Below are 19,956 nucleotides of genomic sequence, written 5' to 3' on the forward strand. Positions count from 1 at the left end.
AACGATGGTTGTTGTGGATTTTCAGGGCTGTATAGCCGTGGTCTTGGCATTGTAGTTCCTGACGTTTCGCCAGCAGCCTCTGAAGATGCCAGCCACAGCTGCTGGCGAAACGTCAGGAACTAAAATGCCAAGACCATGGCTATACAGCCCGGAAAATCCACAACTACCAGTGTCCCTTCAGTTTGGTTTGGCTAGAATGGATGCGATTCTCTGATGTGGCCCCCTTCCTTCACTTTGGATCCCCTTCCTGCTGCTTTGGTTCTACTGGGCTTTCTCTGGGATGAGCTCAGCTTGCATTTCGGACTGTGCCTTGGCCATGGCAGCCTTGCCCCAATGTGTTCCTGCAGTGAGAGTCAGGTTTGACTTTTTTCCCATAGGAAACAATGGAGTAGCTTGGGGGCACCTTTTTCGGGGCTCATAGAATTGGCCCCCAGGGTCCAATATTTCTGAAACATGGGAAGTCATTAGAGGACAGTCAGAAGTAGTTCCTCTGAAAATTTGGTAGGGTTTGCACATAGCTCCCAGATATTTTTTCCCATAGGAAATAATGGAGAGTGAGTGGAGGCACCTTGTTTGGGGACCCATAAAATTGACCCCCAGAGTACAATCTTCATCAAACATGGGGCATCTTTAGAGTAGGTTCTTTCCTTATTTGGTGAAGCTTGGTTGAAAAATGACCCTTCCAGCTCAAGTGATTTTCCCATAGAAAACAATGGCCGAATTTTTATGATATATCTGAACTGAATTATAGAATTAATTCAGAATTCGGTGAATTCTTATTTTTTTTCTCAGAGTCAGTTTAAAAAATTCAGATTTACTACTAAAGTAGAGCTCATAGTTCACAGAGGACTTGCTTTGCACACAGAAGGATGGCATCTCAGGCTGTCAAGCCAGAAAGATCATGTCCCAGTGCCCTAGAGAGTCACAAGAATAAACAATACTCTTTGAGGTTAGTCTAAACTAGAGAAATTGCAGAACCACTATCAAAAACCTTTAGAACTTGCAGTGAGTTCCAGTGTAGCACATTTGATTGAATGCACTTTTGTTCTTCATTTCAGGAAATGAAAAATAATAACCCTGTTCACTTAATCACAGAAGAAGACCTGAAGCAGTTTTCTTTTACAGAAAATGTATCCTCAAGTAAAAAAGACAAAAAGGATGAAAGAAGGAAGAAAGCAACTGGTAGGAAAGTAGGATCATTAACTATTGGTTAGCATTTCTTTAAAACTGGCTGAATGCCCCTTGGTATGGGGCAGATCAGGAGGAAGCTGCCCCATTCTCACATTACAAGGCCCTTCTCCCCTCCTTTACTTGAAGTTTTTGAAAAAGAGACAGATGCGGGGAGGGGCGGGAGGCAAGCATCCAGTTCCTGCTGATTATTGGCAGCTTTGACTGTCATAGAGAATGCAGGGAAACATGATGATGGACATATTTTCAGGTGCGTAACTGTGTTGGTTTGCAGTAGATGAGCAAGATTCGAGTTTTCAGGATATAAGCACAGTACAAGGACTCCACAGTTACTTTGTGGGGCTTGTCAGTGGGAAACATGAGAGCTCCTTTTCATCCCAGAATATGAAGGCATACCTGTGGAGATTTGTTGCCGTCTTTCATCTTTCTTCTGAGAGCTGTGTGTGACTGGTCACAGGAATCTGAAAACAGTGGAAGCAGACCTAGTGAACCACCGACACGTTTCACTTATCTGTTTTGCACAACCTAGTGCTGCCATCTGAGTCCTGCTGATCAGTTGATCACTTCAAATGTGACAAGTATGCTTCAGCATTTCCTATCTCTGTTGAGGTGCTTTGAGACAGACTAGGTTGAGTCTGGGGTAGCAAAGTACAAAAACAGACAAAATTCTACCAGGCTGCCAAGTCTTCTGGGAAAGTCTAAAAGAGGCAAACTGCTGTGACACTTTATTTGTGAATTAGTTTGTTGTGGACATGAGCTTTCTCCGTGTGACAGCCCACATTCTCAGACACATTAAGGGAACAGACAAAGTGGCACATGCGGGGGTGGGATACAGATTGAGTTGGTAAATATAATTATTGATTATCGACACCACTGTTGGGCTTGGCCAGGTGTTTAATATTGCAGTTGAAGAGGAACAGGCCTTGAAGTTTGCTGAAAATAACAGAATGCTACAGCAATAATAGGTTTTCTCAGCAGGATTTGTGGCCTTAGAGACCAACAAGATTTTCAGAGTGTAAGCTTTCCAGAGTCAGAGCGCCTTTCTTCAGGTCTTCTCAGTTCTTTCAAGTCTGCAGTGCAGCTGGTGTGCTTAGATTAGGAGCATATCACCTGTCGCATCATTTTTTTGCTTTTAAAACCATTTTCTTATAAATAAACGAGGTAAGTTTGCCCCAGTAAACCAGATATAACAATCTTTTATGCTAAATGATAGGAAATCTTCAGAACAGTACAGCCAGTGTAAAAGTAAAAAATGGCACATATTTTGTATAGTGCTACATTCCTTACTCAATTAGGATGGTCAGCCTGTTCACAAGTTACATTGAATGCATGTATAATTTGTATACAGTGTACACTTGGATTTTTCTTTATACATGCCTTGAGTAATTCTCATATTACGTTCAACACACATACAGCTGCATGTGTGATTTAAATCCCACGTATTGGTTCCAACTTTCATTTGTAAAATGAACCGTATGTCAACTTGTTCCGATGAACAGATGTACTCGCAAGATACCTGTGCAGTCTCTGTATCATGTCAGTTAACTGAACTCTTGAGTGCTGCTGAACCTAGTTCTTGCACATGCTTGTTTTTATTTTGGTGTTTGTTGTTGTAAATAAGGAATACTCATTTTAATTAAGCGTAAGATTAAAAGTATTTGCTGATGTTAAGCAACTGTTTACATTAGACATTGAGATTAGTCATACTGTAAGTCAGTCAAGGGTATGAATGTTCATGCTCAGTGATATTAGAGATTTTGCAGTTGAATTTGACATGGAGTACCTCTAGAAAAATAAATAAGAAAACTATTACATAAAGATGAAAAATATTTTAATTAATGTTTTGCTCATGCACTCTTCTGTGAAACAAAATATATCAAAATCGATTCAGAAGCTTATGTGTTGTGATTTTGTGACTGAGGATTAGCAGGGGCATTTTGAATGAAAAGTAGAGGGGAGACTGAATTCTGTTTAGAATATGTACTGCAGTGATTGTTAAATGTAAGAGAAATATCCCTATTCGGTATCATTGAACGGTATTAATGTCATTATTTGAATGTGTTTTCTTGGATCTTTAAGCAGTAGTTCTTAGTTGCAGGCCCTGCTGTGAAGGTTCCTTTCTTTCACGGTGCCTACGTGTGATTGAAGTAGGAGTGGTGTTTTTGTCAGGTTTAAGTTTGTTTTACTATGGAACTGGAAATTAGAGTTAAATATTGAATTACTGTGCTCTTTGTCCCACTCTGACACATCAACTGCTGGCAGTATTTTTTTCACAGTACATTAAGCCTTACCATTTTCTCTGTGTTTGCATTTACAAGGATTTCAGTTTCAAGTTACATTTGCATGTGAAAACATCCCTTGATACATTCAGTGAGCTAACCAAATACTTTTTCCACCAGAGGGCAGTGGAAGTGTGAGAGGTGGTGGCGGTTGTGGAAATGCTAGAGAAATCAAGATTAAGAAAACCAAGAAAAAGGGAAGAAAGGATGCTGATAGTGATGAGGAATCACAAGCAAGTAGCACAAGTCAGTAATCTTATTTTTACCTCAGATGTTTAAGAAATACTAGCTCAGCCTCTGCTTTTATATTTTAATTATAATATATAATCTGTCTACATATAGATATATCTTATGTGTATGCCTGTAAAATACACATATGTAGAAAGATATTCTTTTCAAAGGCACTAAAGAAGTCAAGCTCAAATATTAAAGATACTGTTGGAAGAAGAAAATTTGGAATACACTTCTTAACCTAGAAGCTAGACAGGTGGCAACCCAAAAGAGGGTCTTGTGAGTTGTGGTGCCAAAACTTTGAAACTCCTTCTCCAAGGAGATTCATCTGTGTCCCTCTATAATTGTCTTCTTCCAGCAGGTGAAGATTTCTTTGTTTTCTTTGGCATTCCCTCACTAACTCTTATTAGCCCTGCTCCCCTTTAGTGTGTATTTATGTTTATATGCTGTGTTTAATTGATTTAAATATTTTATATATATTTGCATTTTAAATGCTTTTTAGTTTTTGCCACCTTGAGAATCCTGAATTGGGTGGAAAGGCAGCATAGAAAGTTTAAATACATACAAATAAATAATTAATACACTACCTTGGCTTTATCTTAAATAGTACTTGAAAATAATGTCCTTTGTTAAGTATCTATCTGGGCATACTACTAATGGTAAACGGTAATGAATAATGGAAAATAGTTCCATAATTTGGTTTCACCGAAAAACAATTTTTACTGACTTTGTTACCAAATTGTTCTAACCTTTTTGTCAGATGAAATAGTCAGAGGTCGAGGGTGGGGGGAGCAGTGGCATTTTTTGGTTAACTTAAAAGTGTGTTGTAGAGTTGCTACCAATTCATGGTAAGCCCATGATGTTCCACATCATGGGATTTTTAAGGCAAGAGATGAGCAGAGGTGGTTTGCCATTGCCTGCCTCTTCAAAGAGGCCCCATCCAAATACCAATCCTGCTTAGTTTCCAAGCTCTGATGAGATCAGGCTAGTCTGGGCTATTGTGGCTGTTCTGTAGTTAATTTACAGAAAATAAAACAGTGACTTTGAATAATTTCCATATCAATACTCAGTGCATTCTGGAACTTACAGGAGCCCTGAAGTTATGAGAAACGTGTTTCACATTGGCTTTTAGAACTATAACATTCCTATAATTAAAGATTATTATGATTTTATGGTTTTGATTGATTGATTCACTCTGTTTATGAAGGTTGTTAGCCACCCTGAGCCCATTTGTGGGAAGGGCAGGGTATAAAATCAAATAAATAAATAATAAATAAATATATTGACTTCAGTTGGGAAAGCTTTAAACTAAATTAAGTTACTATTTTCCAGTATTGCCATGTTCAGTATGATCTTTACAGATCGGAGCAGACACTTGGAAATCCTTTTTATGTCACAAGAAGAGATTGAGGATGTTTTAAGAAAACACATAAGGGACTGCCCTGAAGAGCTGATACTAGAACTTGCTAATCACCTAGTAAGGTAATTACATTCATTTGTTCATCTTGGGTCAGCCTAAATTAATTACTCTTAAATGTTATTTTTAGCCTGCTTTTTTCCAATGTCCTCCTAATGTCTTCTCTATAAGGCCTTTATTAGAACTGTGTAGTACTTTGAGTGGCAAGAACCTGTTTCAGCATTTTAAAAACGTGGCTGGCTGCATTTTTGTAGTATCTCAGTTCTGCCGTAACATTTACTATTTTGTACTCTTGACACTGATGTGATCTGCAACTGCATATGTGTCAGAAAGTTACAGCACCATTCCTGTACGATCTTGTTGATAAAGTCACAGAAATATCACCTGAATAATTACATTTAATGCAGCTTTTCCACAGAAGCATTCACAGGATCTTTCCGAAAGAAGATCTAATTGTATATCATGATTTTCCTAAAGTCTGATAGGCTGGTAACTTTTATTTCTCTTTGCATTCTGTATTTCCCATCCTCATTCACATTTTTATTACAGTTATCCCCCAGGAGCACTGGACAGTCCAGTAGTTCTGTACATCAAATGATTTGTATTATAAACAAGTCCCTGGGTCTGTGTATGATGTGGATGTGGATATGATGACACATGCAAAAATAATTATAACATATATCTATATGGTCTTCAAATACCTGTTTTAATACTGAATGTTTGAAAAAGTAGAAATGTGTTCTTCGCTGAATCATTCATACTTTACTACTGAATCAGCCTTCGTGCAGGTAACCTCCCGTTCTTAGGAGCTGATCTAGTAACAGCAGCCTTCTGAATGTAAACCACATGGCTCACTTTTATGAGACTCTGCAGGATTTGGAGGTATGCTGACTTCTTCTAGTTCGACACACCTTCCTTTATTTGCCCTGTCTTTAGGCCTTTGACAAAGAGCTATCAGGAAGTACTGCGTTCGGTGTTTATGTCATCAGCTTCTAATTCATCTGGACTGAGCAGGAAAAAGACCATCAAAGATTTGCAGGAAGAAGTTTCCAACGTGTATAATAATGTCCGGTTATTTGAAAAAGGAGCAAAGCATTTTACAGGTACAGTAAACAATTCAAAACTGATTTATTGTTTCAGTAATTTACTGTTGACTAGAACGCTGAACAACTGCCTCTGGGGAAAAGAAAGATAAAGACTGAGATACACAGACACATGAAGAGTGCAGGTGCTGTTTTGTCATTGAAAGTATTCCAGGTTTTCCTTGCATGTAAACAGGAATAAGAAGTATTCCTAGTTTGCTAAGATGCAGTCATTGAGAGGCTCCTGCTTTTATCCTCACGTCTACATTTTTCGCTATTATTAGTCAGTATTTTGCTTAGTTTACCTTGGCTTCTCTTTTCAACCAGTTCTCTGACAATGTTGCTCACTCTTTTCTTTGAGCTTTTCATTTCTATAGCTGTGCTTTTGTAGTCTGCTTGGTCTCCATCTACTTCTTCCTCCCCACAGATATTTTTATGTCAATGATTATCGAGTACTGCCGTTTCTGTTCCTCAAACTGGAACCATATCTTTTTCTGTTTCTGTTTGGAAAAGATAGTTATTCAGAATAAAATCGTACCTAGCCTTTATAGATCATTTATGCTTTTTGGAATCACAAATGCTTGTAAAAGCAGTTGGAATGGAAGTTTCTGTATTATGGTGTGTAGAAATCTTGCTGGGTATAGTCACGTAATTATTATGAACTGATACCAGAGTGAATTTGCAAACATAAATGTGCTGGCTTCCCATTCTGTTCTGCAGATGAAACACAAACGAACATTGCCAAACACATGCTGAAGACTGTTTGTACAGACCTCACTAATCTGATATTTAACTTCCTTGCTGCTGATGTAATGATGGCAGCAGAAGACTACACTGATATTACCAGTGAGGTATATTAATACCATTTTCTGTCCTCTTGATAGCAATAACTTTGTGATGTTTCTTGATTCCCAGCTTGTGTCGTGGTTTTCTTAACATGTTGGCTTGCAATCTTTCATTTCCAGACTATTGATCTCAAGTCTTGTAAGGCACGTGTGCTTTTGCCAGCCATCTGCATATAGCCACAGGCCTCATGGAGCTATTCCAAGTCTTTTCAGTAAATGCTCAGCTTAATTTTTTTTTAAAGGCTGTTTCTAGCATTTTTATTTGTGTATATAAAAGAAAGAGCATATAAGCAATTGCTAAGTAAAATGTAAGCAGGCACTTTTCCTCAAGTGTCCATGCTGTTCTGCATTTACTTCTGTCTGTCATTAGGTCCCCTGGCTGTGGGCCTTCATTCGCCAGCTGTATCCAGTGGCTGAATTGAATTCCATTCGATGTGTTAGGCTTACATGCCTTCAGATATGTAGTATCAGGAGATAAGATCAAAGTTATGTGTTGGGAGAAAGAGATGAGAGAGGTTCAGGGAGAAGGCCTGCAGAGGACCAGGATATCATCAATGCCATGATCTCTTGAATGGATTTCATTATTGTTTATTTTGAGCTCCAAAATTATTATTTATATGCACTACAAATATTATTTTCAATGTTTTCCATCCTTCTCCCAACACTGATAGGCGAGAAAGAAGATATTAAGTACATTGCATGAAGAGACGAGAGGTCCTTTAACAAAGCTCCACATTTCTCTGAATGGCAAGGTAACTTCCATTAATAAAATAGCAGAAGTTTATTCTGTTAATTGTTCTAGGTTTATTACAGGATTTTATATTCTTAAATTATTTCCTTTATAATCAGTTTCACAATGGAGTAGACTAATTAGCTAAACAAGCTTAAGAGCTATTTTAAGTTCATTGCATTAAGTGACATTTAATGAGCGCTTTACTCATAGCTAGCTACAAAAAAACGAAGGTGTGAGTGTGTGTGTTTTATAGAGAGAAATGATAATTCCTCATATCACATGCTTCATATTATGAGTTTAGGTAAAATCTTGGTAGAAAATCTCATAGTGAACAACCGAAATTCAGCTATTCGACATGAAGTTCAAACAAATAGATGAAATAGAACTCAAAGGCAATTCCTACTATTGTCCTTTCTTTCAACCATAGGAAGTGGCATTGAACATTCAGGTACTTTCCACGTTGGGAGGGTGGTACACTTACTGGGGCCCAGAGCTCTAGAGGAGCCCAGCCTAGGCTACAATGCCCATTACCAAATGGGAAAAAATGAGGATAAGCTGCAGGAGGACATTTATAAAAATGTATTTCCTTGTTGTCCAGATGTCTTGGAAGATGGGCTGGAGCTAATCAAAAGTACTGTTAAGAGCAGTAGTCTCAAGCAACGTTCTGAAATTCTGGGCCTCCTGAGGCTATCATATCATATCAAGAACCCCAGAGTTCCTTTTGCACAAGCAAGGGAGGGACACCTGGTGGAAAAGGCAAGGCAAAGCACCATAAGACCGTGGGAGCTAGTGCTTCTGCTTTTAGTAGAATTTGCAGGCACAAAATATATGTAAGTGGGTAATTCTCTTATGAACACACGTGCACCATGCTGCCTTGTGTGATGGCAGCTATAAATACAAATATGGCAGCCTTAAACGTAAGGAGGTTTTAAAAAGGGGGAACAAAAGAAACAGAAGGAAACACATCTATGCTTTGGTCTCTCAAATCAAACAAGGCCTTTCTCTATTCAGACAGCAGTACAGGAACTAATGAAATGTGCATAGCCCTACAGGTTCTTTGCACGCTGTCAGTGACCAGGCTTACCATTCCCCTGGTCAGGGTGGGAGATCCCCCACCCCCAGTGGGCACTGCCCACCGCCGCTCAACTAGCTGGCATGGCTGGGGGTGGGGGAAGAAATGGGGTAGGAGGATCAGCAGCATCTCAACACACTGACCTCACTCCTGTGCCCAGAAGTGGCATTGGAGCATCACTGGGAACAGCCGGGGACACTTTTCTGTTTTCCCCAAATACCAAATTGTCCCCAGCATCCACTGTCAGCAGCCCACTGACATCAGTTCTAGGCACACAGGAGTAACATCAGCACATTGCCAGTGACATGAGCCTTCCTGTGGCCCAGTAAGTCCCCACACATACACACTGATTGCCAGGGAGGACCTGGCAACCCTTCCAGTGACGCGGAAAGACGTTTCAGCAAGCTAGCGCTCATCAAAAACTGCCAGAGTTCTACAATGAGGCAAGAGCAGTTAAGCAACCTAGCCATCCTGTCTATTGAGTGTGAACTTGCAAAAGTAATTGACTGGGGAGGGGACTAGTTGATTTTTGCAATGAAAAGGGCCAAGCAAATAACATTTTAAGTTATTTGGCCTAATCTTTTCAGGAATATTGGTCCACTATTTTTTGATTTATCCCTTTTTAGTGACCAAAAAATTACAAAATAGTTAACAAACTTGTAGGCCTCTCAGGCTGGGTGTTACTGTTAAACAGAAGTTGCAAAAGCCTGTATTTTTCAGAAATGTTGAATATGTAATAGTAATTTTATAACTAAAACAAACTTTTTACGGCTCGTGGGATTTTATGTATGGGCTGAAGGACTATGGTGTTGGTGTATGCAGGCAGGCCTGTTTTACAGTTTTGTACTGGCCCTCCAAAAATAATGCTTGGGTCCCAGTATTCTCTCTTACAACGTTGCTGTACCTGTTTGACTTAGGCCTGGTCAAGACATGCAGCAAAACGAAGTGGTAATGCACTGGCAGACTTCTGAAGTGGTAGAATGGACTTCACTACTTCAAACTGCAGGTGGGGGATGAAATCTATCAAAGATCCCTACATTAACAATATCTAAAAGTAGAAAACTAGTACAGCATGTCAGAAGTTCAGCTAGAATCCCCTCTCGCCAGTACTAAAAATGTGATTCTCCTCACTTGTAGTCTGAAGGAGTATACCTCATTCTACTGCCTCATTCTACTAGCTGTGTAGATGAGGCATTAGTTGAGTTTTTATTACAGGAATAGGAAATGCTCCTTATAATGGATACTGGGCAGGAAGAAAAAGAAATATGTTAAAAGGAGCTTTCAAGTTTTGGGACTTGTGGTTAGCGCAGAGCAAATTGCAGCTCCTTCACATGTCTGTGTGGACATTCTCCTTTGTTGTTTGCCATCTTTTACTGTGGAAAGGACAGAAAGCAGCCACAGCCATTAACACTAATTGAAAGTATTTTCCAAAATACTTGGAAAAACATTATTGGACCATAAAGTACACAGTGCTGGAAACTACCACATCCCCTCTGTTTTAGAAGTATATTACTCTGTTAGAGGGGTGACTCTATTTCTGCATGAAGGAAACCTTTAAAGTGCTGCTGGGTAAATTACCAGAATTTGAATTGGTGTGAGTGTAAAGGACATGAAGGTCTAAGTATGTTTTGTTGTTTTTTTAAGAGTCTAGAAGAATTTGTTTCTGCTCTTGATGCTGCAACCGAAGCTTGTGGTATTATGGTGAAAAGGGGGGATAAGAAGAAAGAAAGGTACTTTTCCTGCAATTCAATTTTTGCTTAGGGTTTTTAGGATAGGAGCAATTTCTCTGGTTTTGTATTAGAGGGTTATCCCTGATTCTGCCAAAGTATGATAATCAGTGGTGGCTGCCCCCAAAAGTATGTGTTCTACATGTCTTGTCGTCCCCCTTGTTGATGAACCATTCCCATCACAACTTCCCTCAGCACCGCTTGTCCAAAGCTGTTCCTAACTCCTTGACCAGATCCATTCATAGAATTCTTTATTATCAGCTGTATAACTGAATGGAATCTTTAAGTTTAGACGCAGTCTGTCTCTAATACTCTGTGCTGAATGCAAACCAAGATGCTCCTTTGCCATTATGTTTTTTGTAAGTTTCCCGGAAGGATTTGGCTGACAATAGCTGTGGATGGAAAATGGCATTAGTCTAGGTGGACCCTGTGAACTGAGTATATCAGTGGGATCTGAGCACCAAAATAGTAAGCCGCTTGTTTTCTACTTTGTGCATGGCACTGCTGCAGGATACCAAGCCAATCAGTGACCTGTAAGTCTCAAATTTATAGCATGTAATTGGGATTTTGGTTAAGCTTTCTTACTCACTGTGAGCCCCTCCGCATCCCACTGCCACCTGGTTTGAACTGCCCTTCTCTGGTTCTGGGCTACACAGGCAGTTCAGGACAGTCACAATTCACCACCTGTCTAGTTAGGCAGAGAACTCTAACTCAAATACACACAGGGCCCCCTTTCCCATGGAACTTTACTAGACAGCAAGTTAGATGCCTATATTTACTACCTCTCATCCAGCTGAATACCTAAAGCTGTTGGAGTAAGAGAACTCAATATGAATTTCCCATATATGCTGCCATCATTTAATTCATCAAACTCCTTGGTTGTGACCAGATTGAAGTGTGTTTTTGTGTGCGTTTCCCTAAGCCCAACAACTTCTGGCCACCCAGAGTTAAAAGAGAGGGGGGAAATAACTTTTATTTACAAGATTAACAGTTTAGGAGTGAGTGATTCAAATACATGGGTACATTGTTCTTAAGATGTAAGTTTATAATCCCCACACTCCCTGAAGAGGAGTGGTTACAATACAATACGACACAACAGGTATCTCTGCTGCTTCCTCAGCAGCCTAAATTCTTTCTCCCTTCTTCTAACTGTTCTAATGGATCACAACTGCCACCAGCCCCAGCATTCCATCCAGTTTCATTAGTGGTTCACTGGGACAGACAAAATTGGACCTATCACACCTACCTTTTCCATTTATGGTTTCTCTCTCTTGCTCTCTCTCTATTTTTTCTGTGTGTGTGTGTGTGTGTAAGTAATCCTATACTATAAATATCTATGCATCTATTTGTATCTGTGAAATGCATATTAGAATCCTGGCTGAGACATTTGGTTGCCATGGAGCAGATTGGAATACCCAAAATGGAAAGTGTCCACTTAGTTAATGGAATATCTTCCAAAGAGCTGCACTAAAGGCTCATTGTGTATGCTCATGTTATTTTTGTGAAAAATCAATCATAAGGAGGTATGAGGTCAATAGTAAGATCTCTAACTGTTATTAGTTGCCTTCTGCTGATTTACTGCAATAACTTCCAAAACATTCGGGTCATTGTATCTAAGAATTGAGATTGCTACAATGTTTATATATCCTTAAGACATCTGGCATGCTCGATGTCATATCTGTTGAATACCGTGCCACTGGATGTTTCACTGCTCTCTCTCTGTGTTTTTAAAGGTGCACCAGAAGATGTGTTTTATTTACACAGGCCTATACCACTTCATTCCCTTTTTTGTGTGTCTCATTTCCTTTCCTCTTTTTTATTCTTAGCAAGTAGGGCCTATTGTTGTATCTTTAATTTTTGTATTGTACTTAAATCTTTGAGGCACTTTATGCTCTTATAAATAAGAATTATAATGATTGCTGCTGTAATTACACCAATTATAATAATAATTATTATTGCAGCTGTAATTATTGGTGAACTAGTGATACTGTGTTTGTGGAGAATTGAACTTGGCAGTTAGTCATAAGCTGGATACAAATCAGAAGTGCATTCTAAGCCCCAAACAACAAACTCCATCTTTTCTTCCCTTAAAAAAATTATAGTTGCCCCCAGATCCCACAAATGTATTTTCTTACAATTAATTGAACTCCCAATTATTTTATTAATTTCTCTTCTTCCCTCCCATTTCTTACTGTCCAGAGCATTCCAATCTTCTTTTCCCTCTGCCTCCAACTTAAAAGAGGGAGGGCCAGAACAGATAGTTAAAGTAGTTGCTATTGGTGGTAAGAGTATTCCCATAACTATCAAGTTTGTAGTCACTCTGTTAGCCTCCCTCTATAGCCACATAGTACAGGCCTCTGCATGTAATTCAGTATGCCTCCGTAAGTGCTGGCCAGTGAAAATCCCACACTCTTTTTGTGCGGTAAACCAAGCTAGAGCATTAGCGTTTGAGGTCTCAGCTGCCATCTTAAGGACAAAAAGAAATTGCAGTGAACATCAGTGGGCTGGGGGGAGGGGGGAGCGGGTTGCTTTCAGAATAATGGCTCAGCTCACTATGGTTTGGCATACTTGTTAAAGTAGTTGCTATTGATGATAAGAATACTCCCATAACTGTGAGAGATAGGGTTGCCTGCTTCAGATTGGGAATTCCTGGAGATTTGGGGGTGGAGCCTAGGGAGGGCAGGGTTTCAGGAAAGGCAAGGCTTCAGCCCCCTCCAAAGCAGTCATTTTCTCCAGATGATCTCTGTAGTCTGGAGATCAGTTGTAATTCTGGGAGATCTCAAGGTTACACCTAGGGGTTGGGAGCCAAAATGATGAGAGCGGGGGAGTAACTAGGTAGGCAGTTGATCTCTATTTCAATGCAAACTACTTTTTCCAGAAAAGGCAGTTTTCCACTTCTGTTCTTATTAACTTATTCTTCTTTGTTAGTATCCAGCCACGATCTGTCTCTTATTCAGCCTCATTTAGATGTTCCTTTCTTTCCATATATGCCAAGCCACTTAGTAGGACCTTGATCTTAAGCTATGAACTCCCTAGTTTGCAAATGCATATGGGAGAGCAAAAACAAAATTAAGCTGTCTCAACAGGGTGCAAATCTCCATCATACAAGTGTGTTAAGTACTTCAGTAATGATGCATAAAAGTTGCTGTTTATGGGTACTAAATTAGAGGCTAAGAGAAATAGGTGGCTTGCTTAAACAAATTGCAAAAATCATGAACAGATATTTCAGCTGGGTTTAGCACATATTTGTTCTCTGAAAAATTGGCTTTACAACAGCTTCTGCTGTGATTGATCAGTTGTGCTGGAATGGTAAGAATTAGTCTACTTAAGAGTAGTTGAAGAATTAAAGATTCATCTCTAGCCAGGAGACTGCACCAGCGTGTGTAATGCATCTTGGTCATAGACTCTTTATGGAGTATTCCTCAGCATCAGCTGGACACTGAATTGCAATACTGCCCTTATAGCCAGATGTTCCAGATCAATAGGACCTCTTAACATCATTAAACAGGAGTCCAGTGGCACCTTAAAGGCTTGGCAGCATTCATAATGGTGTAAGATCTGGTGAGTCTGAGCCCCTGCACCCAGTGAAGGTGCCACTGGAATCCTGTTTAGTTTTGCCGCAATAGACTAATGCACCTACCCATCTGGCCTTGACATCATTGCAGCTCAAAAGTATTTAGAGTAATATATGGGCTAGTAATAATGCATTTGGTAACAGCCATGGTTCTTGACAGTTTAGAATCAGTAAATATTCTTTGTGGTTCTTTTTACGGTGCAAGAGTAAGTGGTTGTTGTCACTGTTATAAAACTGGGGGAATGTGAGCATGAGTGAGAGAGCTTCTTGTTGAATGCTGCCCAGTAAAAAAGCATACTGGAAAGCTGCATTTTCAGCTGTGGTGCCCAAGGTTCAAGTCCAGTGTGTCTGCTAGACAATGTTATCTCATCAGGGTGTTTACTACTATTCCAAATCTGCAGGTAGTGCAATTGGTGAAAGCCTGTTTTAAGCGTGCTTTCTGCTTTGTAGGCAAATCCTGTTCCAACACAGACAAGCTCTGACTGAACAGCTGAAAGTCACAGAAGATCCAGCCCTTGTCCTCCATCTGACATCAGTCTTGCTGTTCCAGTTCTGTACTCATTGCATGCTTCACGCACCAGGAAGATGTGTACCGCAGATCATTATTTTCTTAAATACAAAGATCCCAGAGGTATTTATAGTGGAGACCAACAGAAGCTTTTAAAACTGTAGCTTCCACTCCATAATCTATTTTCCTCTTTGCAAAAGGAACATATTTGCCTTTACTTTTTGAATAACTGAAGCTTTGCATTTGTTTCTTTGGTTTGATATCTACCCTCCTCTTTGCCCCCCCCCCGCCCCCCAATAATAGACCTATAATAAATCAAGTATGGGGAATTTGGTTGGGTAACAGCAATAAAATAATTTTGGGAGATGAATTGGGCAGATAGTACACTGAATTTTAAAAGCGTCTTACCATGATGCTGTACTTAATATTAACCAATTAATATTTTCTCTGTTTGGTGTGGGCTGTTTTAAATGAGGAACACCATTTTATTGACCACCTTAATTTGAAAATACAGCCTTCCTCCTCTCGTGTCATTTAGTCAGATTCAAATTTTTCTCACTAATTACGTTACAAGAATACAAATTTTAGAGTGTCCAGATGTGCAGGATTCAAGATAGTCTAACTCTTCAGTTAGATTTCTAACGTAAAACGTGATTAGACTATCCCATGGAAACCTGGAGATTATCATTCTATGAAGAGATAAAAAATCTTACAAGAAAATTCACAGCTGTTAAAAGTAGAGTTGAAATGAATATGTCACAAAATATTTTTCTTTGAAAATGCTGATTGTGGATAGGCAGCAAATATAAAATCTTTGTCATCACCTTTTGGTAACATTATTTTATAGGGACACTCAACATTTTGGATTATCTGAGCTAGACAGTCAGTAATAACCATTCATTTAACTGTAAAACTTCCTTGACTGGCTGGAAAAGAAAGCTGAAATAGTTATTCATATAAAATTCATTTGGCTAACCTTAGAATCTAGTTTTAGTTTTGAAATCAAACTCCAAATTGTAGAATCCCCAAGATTTGCTGAATTCCATTTTTTCAAAATTTAATTTCAGTTTTATTTAAAACATTCTTAAGTCTGTGGCATATGTTTTGCCACCATACATGAGATATTCCCATTTTTGAACTACTGTCCAACCTTAAAAGAAACGTACAAATTTTTATTTATTTACATTATTTATAGTCCTCCTTTCTTATGAGATTCAAGGTACGTTACACAGTTCAAATAAATACAGTGAACAGCTGGGGCATCCAATAAACAGAGTTTGGTTTACAGAAATCTGATACAGAATTAAAATATAACATGTTAAACAATGCAAACATTACCTAGTAGGTGTTTACACATAACAATGGACAGTGTTATAGTCTATAGTTCCTATTCCTTTAACAAAGTGTCTTTCTAACCCATTCCCTTACTATACTGCCCTCCTACCTGTGTTGAAAAACCCTCCAGAATAATTCAGTTTTGCATAGTTTGCAGAAAGCCCAGGAGAGTTGGAGCCTTCCTAACCACATTAGGCCTCCTCCTGTTTAAAAAAAAATGAATTGTTGTCTTTCATTCATAGGAAACTGTAATTGGAATAAATTGGGATAAGTTATCTAGTTTGACCATATTATTGTTACTTTAAACCTGTCTTCAGAAATGAATTCCTCATATTCCAAACAAGATATATTATCCCATGGCGCAGAGTGGTAAGCTACAGTACTGCAGCCCAAGCTCTGCTCACGACCTGAGTTCGATCTTTGCAGAAGCCGGGTTCAGGTAGCTGACTCAAGGTTGACTCAGCCTTCCATCCTTCCAAAGTTGGTAAAATGAGTACCCAGTTTCCTGAGGGTAAAGTGTAGATGACTGGGGAAGGCAATGGCAAACCACCCTGTAAAAAGTCTGCCAAGAAAATGTGATGTGACATCCCCCCCATGGGTCAGTAATGACTCAGTGCTTGCACACTTTACCTTTTTTTTTTTAATGTCACTATACTTTTTCTCTGGATGCCTCCCTTTTTCCTGTTGGCTTCCATCAAATTGAAGCCAGTGTCCCTGTTCCTCTAGTCCCAGCATTATATGCACCCATTTTATTTATTTTTAAAATACATATTCTGCTGTTTCCAAATCAAACAGGACTCAAAATAATTGTCAAATATAAAGGGTGAGTCCATTAAACTATGTAAAACTTGGTATCCTCCTGATGAAGGATTAAGGACAATATAGGAGGAAATATATAGTATGCAATTAATCTGACGTATCTCTTTCTCAGAGAAGATAATCCATTTAGCTTAAATCAGGCTTGTAGAATTCGGAAAACTCATCACAATGTAAACAAGTTTGCTGTCCATGTTCTTACACAAAAATGCAAATCTGTTTTTCTTTTAGCCTTGTTACTCTACATTGCTTCATGATCTACACTGATGTGTAACTAGAAAACATAGGACAAATCCACACACCTTTGGCGCGTCCTGGCATTGCGCTAAATGTTTGCTAAACACCCGGAAGTATAGCATCTTACAATTTGTTAAATAAGCAGATGTTTGGTGAAAATTGTCTTGCTGTATATTTTATGTATTGTAAACTAGGTTGACTCTCTTCCTTGCTATACAATATTTCTCTAGTGTAATAGCCTTCCTATAATAGTTGCCAAAATAATACTGTAATAAAAACACGTAACAAAAATTAAATCAAGCATTACAGATGGCATTGCTCAGTTTGATTACATAGAAAGACAAACAGTGCAATCCTAACCAGAGTTAGTCCAGTCTAGGTAGTTCTTTCTCCCTGCATGCTCTTCCCTATTTTAAATGTACTATCTGTCGCTTTTCAATTATCTGAACTGCTGCTTTACTAACTATTTCCGTTGTTTGTTTGTTTTGGCCAGGATCAGCATTCTTCTCTTGTCAGATACCAGGGATTAGTAGTGAAGCAGCTGATAAGCCAAAATAAGAAGATTGGGCAAGGGGATGATGATTCAGTGGATAATAACCTGGAGGTGGAAGAGAACGTAGAAGCAATCCGAAAAGAACTCCAGGAACTCACTGCCTCAATCAAAGATCTTGTTCTCCGTCCTAGAAAATCATCTGTAACAGAGGAATGATAGGCTTAATAAAACATATTCAGGCTTTTTAAAGAGTCAGAGTATTTTTATGACAAAAATTAAGATGTTCACTTTGTTTATGATGCTTGAAATAGCCTTGGCTTTTGAAAACTGCTTTCAGCTGCTGCTGGTGAATTAGGAGTGTGTTTTAACTTAAGTATTTCTTAATACTGCTTGTTGAATACATTGCAAAATAACAGCAGCAACACTTGTTTTCTACATTTTCAAAATAATCTTAAAATAGGAAGACCGAAGAAATATTTGTTTAATTTTCTTTTAGTTAAGTGTTCTCAGTTATTTAGAGGAGTTACAGCGTTAATCTGAAGGGACAGACACGGTTACCAACGTAAAAAACCTTCTGTTGAATCAACTTGGCTTGCATATTGTTACTTTAAGCTTTCATATTTCACGGAACTATTTGAAACTTGACTACGCTTTTCTATACCAAAGGAGTTTGCTAGAATCATAGTCGTCATAATAAAGTGCCATCAAATTGCAACTGACAGTGACCCATCATGGGGTTTTCAAGGCAAGAGATGAGTAGAATGGGTTTGCCTTTGCCACCTTCTATGTAACAACCATGGTGTTCCTTGGTGGCTTCTCAGCCAAGTACTGACCTATGGCTGACTCTGCTTAGCTCTGATGTGCTCAGGCTAGTCTGGGCTATTCTGGTGGCTATGTTTGCTCTGGTAAATTATATTTATTTTATATCTCCTTAAGAATGCTCCTATATCTGCAGGATTGTGAGCTGCCCTTATGTGGAATGTGTGAAATGAGTTTATTTTTTATTGTCAGCATCTAGGATACTTGATGTTTCCCCTCACCTTACCTATATAATGGAATCTAACTGCAGGTTTTTGTCAAGAATTATTTGTTAGTGGTCTGTATGAAGGTTTAATCGTATTTGGAAAGATCAATTTATGTCAAAAGCAAATTTCACATCATTGAGAGAAAAAGTGACCAAAATTAGGATAGCATCTTAGTCCATATAATTGTTTTTGCAAAGATTTCATTTATCATCTTGAATTTTTAAGAAGTTAATTTTAAATTTTTAAAGATTATTTTCATGACTTGCATATGTCTGTAATCTTAGTGCAAGAAAAAAGATGTTTGACAAGCAGTTAAAAGTAGTTATTTATGAGACTCCTTGAAGGACAAGTGTGATTTGTTGTCATAGGCCTATTAAGGGGACATTTTTAAAAAGCTCATAGCTGCTAATTCTCATACATTGTTTATTATTTTTCTCTTGTGTTCTTTAGAGCTTCATCATAGTAACCATATCAATGGTACCAAGTTTAATATTTCTGGAAGAAAAGTGTGTTATAAGCTCTTTTAAAAATATTTGCTTTATAGAGGAAAATTGTCAAGTTAGATGTTTGTATTTTTCCAAATCAAGCTCCTTTCTATAGCTGTCACTGTTGTTTCAGTAATTACATGTATTCCTTTTACAGATGTAAATTAAATCTAGGTTGAATTATAGGCATTTGGATTGAAGATAGGCATTGCTGTTTGACACTTTCTACTATTCTTTTTAAGCTTCTTTGCTATAATGAACTAGGCTTTGTATTTTCTTCTGTATTTATGGTGTTGCTTACTGATACTGGTTTTGAGGTAGATGGTGAAATGACAGTATGCCATAGTTACTGATTCTGAAGATGAAGAAGAACTGAACTTGAAACCATGATAGGAATAGGTGCCACAGCATGTCTATCTTTTGGCTTCCCCCTTTCTTCTCATTACCTCCTACACACATCACATCCCTCTCCATGCTGCCCTTCCTCTTTATTGCACTCTTCACATTTCTCACTCTGCATTCCTAGATTTTTCCTCTACATAATCTTATTTTGGTTTTCCATCAGCTTGCTGAAGCCCTACCCTGCACTCACAATCCTAGTGCCCTAGCTTTCCTTGAAACTGTTTCTCTCTTACCACTTTCCTGTTTTTTCTTTTTTTCCTGCCAAAGCAAAGACTTTGCACTGTGTTTTTAAAAATTATTGAAAACTTCAATTTAGCACTGAAAATACGGTCCCAATAAACTTTTAAAAGTTACTCTTCTTGGAATTTCTTTCGTCAAGTTAATTTTTGGTACATAAAATTTGAGAACCATTGACTCTGCCCGTTTAAAAACATACCTCCAAACATACCTAGAACTAAATCTGTAATCGGGGGATTGAAGGCCAATGTGTAAAGGATGTTGCTGTAG

General features: G+C 38.5%; 1 protein-coding gene across 2 annotated transcripts in view; it reads left to right on the plus strand.

The window, feature by feature from the left end:
* The window catches only part of UFL1 (UFM1 specific ligase 1), a 40,650-nt gene extending 20,848 nt beyond the window's left edge, over positions 1-19,802 (plus strand). Inside the window, exons 11-19 of one of the 2 annotated variants that reach the window (XM_054970062.1) lie at positions 1,059-1,182; positions 3,588-3,713; positions 5,060-5,180; positions 6,052-6,218; positions 6,918-7,048; positions 7,714-7,794; positions 10,492-10,577; positions 14,599-14,779; positions 17,538-19,802. In XM_054970062.1, coding sequence (XP_054826037.1) covers positions 1,059-1,182; positions 3,588-3,713; positions 5,060-5,180; positions 6,052-6,218; positions 6,918-7,048; positions 7,714-7,794; positions 10,492-10,577; positions 14,599-14,779; positions 17,538-17,753 — 1,233 coding nt within the window. In that variant the 3' untranslated portion in view covers positions 17,754-19,802. Of the gene's footprint in view, positions 1-1,058; positions 1,183-3,587; positions 3,714-5,059; positions 5,181-6,051; positions 6,219-6,917; positions 7,049-7,713; positions 7,795-9,764; positions 9,870-10,491; positions 10,578-14,598; positions 14,780-17,537 lie in introns of those variants that run through there. The other variant, XM_054970069.1, reaches the window with a different exon arrangement.
* Positions 19,803-19,956: the final 154 nt, after the last annotated feature.

Source organism: Eublepharis macularius, chromosome 1 (assembly GCF_028583425.1).
Source record: "Eublepharis macularius isolate TG4126 chromosome 1, MPM_Emac_v1.0, whole genome shotgun sequence".
Lineage (NCBI taxonomy): Eukaryota > Metazoa > Chordata > Lepidosauria > Squamata > Eublepharidae > Eublepharis > Eublepharis macularius.